This window comes from Haplochromis burtoni, unplaced genomic scaffold (genome assembly GCF_018398535.1).
Source record: "Haplochromis burtoni strain Fernald_Lab_line unplaced genomic scaffold, NCSU_Asbu1 Contig_3411, whole genome shotgun sequence".
Taxonomy (NCBI): domain Eukaryota; kingdom Metazoa; phylum Chordata; class Actinopteri; order Cichliformes; family Cichlidae; genus Haplochromis; species Haplochromis burtoni.
The window spans coordinates 1-5,580 of NW_024585772.1; the positions used below are offsets into that span (position 1 = coordinate 1).

The 5,580-nt window shown below is 37.5% G+C and overlaps 1 protein-coding gene across 1 annotated transcript; it reads left to right on the forward strand.

Annotated features, from left to right (window-relative positions):
* Positions 1 to 2,956: 2,956 nt before the first annotated feature.
* Positions 2,957 to 4,631, forward strand: LOC106632882 (zinc finger SWIM domain-containing protein 8; the record flags this gene model as incomplete). Its single annotated transcript, XM_042217873.1, is given in 1 exon segment — positions 2,957 to 4,631. A coding segment is annotated over 1 exon segment (178 nt), but the record flags the coding sequence as incomplete, so codon positions are not given.
* Between the last annotated feature and the right edge of the window lie 949 nt (positions 4,632 to 5,580).

A 5,580-nucleotide genomic window follows, 5' to 3' on the forward strand; every position in this document is an offset into this window, starting at 1 on the left:
ACAACGGAATTAGAATGTACAGAACAGAGTTTGAATGAAAACAAGGGAATTAGAATGTACAGAACAGACTTTGAATGAAAACAACGGAATTAGAATGTACAGAACAGAGTTTGAATGAAAAACGGAAGTAGAATGTACAGAACAGAGTTTGAATAAAAACAATGGAATTTGAATCAAAACAACAGAATTGAAATGTACAGAACAGAGTTTAAATGAAAAAAACGGAATTAGAATGTAGAGAACAGAGTTTGAATGAAAACAATGGAATTAGAATAAAAAAAACTGAATTGAAATGTACAGAACAGAATTTGAATGAAAACAATGGAATTTTAATGTACAGAACAGAGTTTGAATGAAAACAATGGAATTAGAATCAAAAAAACAGAATTGAAATGTACAGAACAGAGTTTGAATGAAAACAACGGAATTAGAATGTACAGAATTAAGAGTTTGAATGAAAACAACGGAATTAGAATGTACAGAACAGAGTTTGAATGAAAACAACGGAATTAGAATGTACAGAACAGAGTTTGAATGACAAAGGAATTAGAATGTACAGAACAGAGTTTGAATGAAAACAACGGAATTAGAATGTACAGAACAGAGTTTGAATGAAAACAACGGAATTAGAATGTACAGAACAGAGTTTGAATGAAAACAACGGAATTAGAATGTACAGAACAGAGTTTGAATGAAAACAAGGAATTAGAATGAACAGACCAGAGTTTGAATGAAAACAACGGAATTAGAATGTACAGAACAGAGTTTGAATGAAATCACAAGGGAATTAGAATGTACAGAACAGAGTTTGAATGAAAACAACGGAATTAGAATGTACAGAACAGTTTGAATAAAAAAAAGAATTAGAATGAAAACAACAGAGTTTGAATGAAAACAAGCGGAATTAGAATGTACAGAACAGAGTTTGAATGAAAACAACGGAATTAGAATGTACAGAACAGAGTTTGAATGAAAACAACGGAATTAGAATGTACAGAACAGAGTTTGAATAAAAAAAACAGAATTAGAATGAAAACAACGGAATTTGAATTAAAAACAAGGAATTAGAATGTACAGAACAGAGTTTGAATGAAAACAACGGAATTAGAATGTACAGAACAGAGTTTGAATGAAAACAACGGAATTAGAATGTACAGAACAGAGTTTGAATGAAAACAACGGAATTAGAATGTACAGAACAGAGTTTGAATGAAAACAACGGAATTAGAATGTACAGAACAGAGTTTGAATGAAAACAACGGAATTAGAATGTACAGAACAGAGTTTGAATGAAAACAATGGAATTTGAATCAAAACAACAGAATTAAAATGTACAGAACAGAGTTTGAATGAAAACAACAGAATTAGAATGTACAGAACAGAGTTTGAATGAAAACAACAGAATTAGAATGTACAGAACAGAGTTTGCATAATGGCAAAAGGTAGGCACGGATTTATTTCATCTGGATGGCAAGGACTATGTTTTGGTGATTGACTACTATTCTAATTATCCAGAAGTGGCACAGCTTTCCAGTACATCAGCACAGTCAGGCATCACACACATGAAGGGCTTTTTTGCCAGACATGGAATTCCACAGTGTGTCATCAGTGACAATGGTCCACAATATGACTGTAGAGAATTTAGTGACTTTGCAAAACAATATGGATTTCAACATATCACCTCTAGTCCCTTGTATCCCCAAGCGAATGGACAGGCAGAAAAAGGAGTCCAAATAGTAAAGAGATTGTTCAAAAAAGCAAGAGACAGTAAGACCGACCCTTACTTGGCTCTGCTAAGCTACACAGCTTCATCCCTGGAGTGTAGGGCATCACCTGCTGAGCTACTCATGCATCGCAAGCTCCGCACCACACTTCCACACATTTCCAAGGAAAATGACAATGCACATGACGACAAGCTGACCGACAAAAGGATGAAACTCAAGCACAGACAGAAAATGAACTATGACAAAACTGCAAGGGGTCTGGAACCGCTTCAGGAAAGAGATGTTGTGAGGATTGCAGGTCCAGATTTCTGGGACAAAAAAGCAACAGTTCTCAGCGAAGTAGGGCCCAGATCGTTTGCTGTTCAGACAGAGAATGGACAAGTGTTAAGAAGAAACCGGAGAAGTCTGTTAAAGACACAGGATGTTAAACATCAGGACACAGAGACTGGAACTGAACAACAAGGTGCTAACCCTGTTGAGCACCACAGTGAGCCTCCTTCACCTTCCCCAATGTCTGAGATACTGAGAAGGTCTACTAGACCTAAGAAACCTACAGAGAGGCTCATAGAACAAGTGTGAACTGTTGTGGTAAAGAATTGCTAAAAAAAAACCAAACAAAATAATAATAATAATAAATCACAGGTAAATAACGGATAATAATTCATTTAGAATAGTAATTGTTCACCGACGTGTTTTTTCCCCCGTTTTATATACTTCCAAAAAGAAAACCTAATTTCTGCCATTCAATACTGAACAAATTTAAACTTTTTAAAATTATGCAAAATGCAAAACGCTTAGCCGTGTCTCTGATAAAACCTCTGTAATTTCAGAGGTATTGTTCATGTGTTGATTGTATTGTTCATTGTTGATTAATGGTTTTCTTTCGTTTTTGATGTACTGCAGAATATTTTTATAAAATCCCAGGCCAGGAAATTTCTGGCTGTCAAAATTTCCCAGATTCAAATCGAATTGAATCGAATCGAATTAAATCGAATCGTGGATCAAATCGATTCGGGACCTTGTGAATCGGCATTGAATCGATTCTAGAAATCAGTGACGATACCCAGCCCTGTCGCTGTCAAATACAAAACGGGCTTTTGAAGTTTGGAGGCTGTGGTGGCATAATTAATTTGGAGGCAGTGGCTTAATTAGTGACAAAACTGATTACCCCAGATTAAGTATGACACGTGGATATACTCGATACATTATGCTTAACTGTATCGAGTTGGTTAATGCCTCGTCTCACAGCAGGCTTCTCCAGCCGAGCTACAGCAACGGGCTCAGCGGTGTCGTTCTAGAGCTGGCAACCGGAAGCTGTGATCAGCTGATCGAGGAGGAGCTGTAGAAGAGGTGAGCCATCTTCCCCCGGCAGACAGGTTGATACACTTTGATAACGCTTTGACGAGTGGGATAAGGGAAAAATCATCCTGATATCCCGGTGTCATTTGAAGGCATAGAGGATTTTAAGACGGACAACTGGTGACAGTTGCGAAGGGAGCTATCTAAAGGACTCGTTTGAATTTCTTCATCAGATCTGACTGAGGAATATGCCAGCTTTTACGTCAGACAGAGCCTCTAATATCAGCACAAAGAACGGAAAAAAATGCTAAGAGCGTGGATTTAGATCATAATATGAAACAAGCGTAACCTAGATATATGCCTAAGTCCGGAAGATATGCGATGTAAGAAAGTATGTAGTCCTTAATGTGCGGAAGGTGTACAACATCAGCAGTAAATGTAAACAAACAGCTATTCAAGCTAGTTGAACTTAGCCGACTGGAGGTTAGCTTTCTAATGCTAGTACATATAGCTAACATAAGGTAGCACAGCGAAGGTAAATCGAGCAAAATAAGCCTGTAGTCGGAAATATAAACGATATTTAATCGTAGTTTAACTGTCTACAGCGCATGACATGTTTATAGTATCCAAGTTGGCATTTGTTAGCCTATCTGCTAACGTTAGCTAATTCTTATTTCCATTGCAGATGAAAATGACATTAAAACTAGCTCATTAAACGAGAAACAGAGAAGACACTTTGCAATATTAACACCACAGGTGTTTGACATCTTCTTTCTTGTGAGAAAGACTCTTTCAGGATCGTTATAATGCAGCAGTAGTTAATGTTGATACCCAGTGTGAGTTGAGCTAAATGCCTGAAAAGAGTAGGACGTCTGGATGAACGAAACCGCTTCGAGACTTCACGAGGCTTTACATTTACACCAACAAGCGTTTTTTTTAACCTCTGTTTTCTATTCTTATTCGTGGCTCTATGATGAGAGAGTTTTTCATTTTCTACTTTTGACAGGAACGTTGCTTTGTGAGTTTGAGTCGTTGGGCATCTCAGCGGCAAAGTTGCCGTCAAAGACTTTTCACTATTCAGAGTTTTTGGCTTTGAATCCAAGTGTGGAAGGAAGCTTCACCTCTGCGCAGTGGCTTATGCCGACTGAAATCACAAATAGCTACGTAGACAAATATTAATTGTAGTTGTGCTGTATATATTTTTTGCAGACTATTCAAAGCATTGTTTTAAAAAATTGTATGTGTTTGAGGCGATAAGCCTCTCGGCAGTGATTTGGTTGTTAGTGGTCTCCCCTCCCCCAGTGTTCAGACTGACTCTTTTGGAGCTGTGGGCACTGTTTGTCGGGCTTCCCCTTGTTTTTTAGACGGCAGAAAGGCCGTAGACTCAAATCGCTGTCCCGGGACTCCTAACCTCTTTAAGAGTGGATGTAATGGAACTGATGTTTGCCGAGTGGGAGGATGGGGAGAGGTTCTCCTTTGAAGACTCGGACCGATTTGAAGAAGACTCTCTCTGCTCCTTCATCTCGGAGGCCGAGAGCCTCTGTCAGAACTGGAGGGGATGGAGGAAGCAGTCTGCTGGACCCAACTCCCCCACTGTCAAGATTAAAGGTCGGAGAGGGACACACACACACACTCACACACACAATGTGCTTCCATTCATTATACATACTTGAAAATGTACTATAGCAGTATTACCTGTTGCTGCTGGGAAACGCATTTGATGCTATGATATCTTATAATATAAACTATACTGTTAATTAATCATGCAAATTAATTTTTGAAGCAGAAACAAAACTGTGGAGTAATTTTTAAAACCTGTTAATTCAGTTGATATTTTATCATATAGAAGAAAAGCAGTCTGTCAGTTCCACTTTGCACTGTCAGATTAAAGTAAACATTTTGATTAGACTTTTAAAATACAATTACAAGAAAAGGTTTGTTATCACTAAGCACCAAGATGTTATTGTTGATCGGTCATGAAATTTGAATCTGACAATCTGATATTAGATTGTAATAATATAGTCTGATTAAACTAATAGCGCACAGAAAGTTCCAAATGTCTTTGAAAATGCTGAAAAAATTCTGTTAAATCAGTTCTGATTTTGCTAAATGTCCTGCTTTCAGGAAAGGATTCAATTACTTTTTTCTCGCATTACTATCTATATATTTACGATCTATATATTTTGTAATAAAATAGTCATACAGATGGCAGGGTTCTTCCTCCATGGAGAAGTTTTATTGACCTGCTTAGACTTTTTTTAGTAAGCACCAAACAAATGCATGAGCAAAATACTAACATGTGAGAACAAATTCAAACACTCTGTCGTGTTTAATATCAAACAGCAGTTAACAAGCAGCATAGAAACTTAAATATAATGTCTTCAGTTTCCAGCTGTCAGCTCTCCTCTCACACCAACCCACTATATTTCAGGAGCAATGTTTTTGTTTTAAATGGTTCTGACGTCTATGCTGTTCATGGTCTGAATGTGGAATTGTTCTCAGTTGTAGTCTTAGCTCTCCTTGTTTTAGCTGTAGTTTTTTAAAGGGTTGCCAGCAC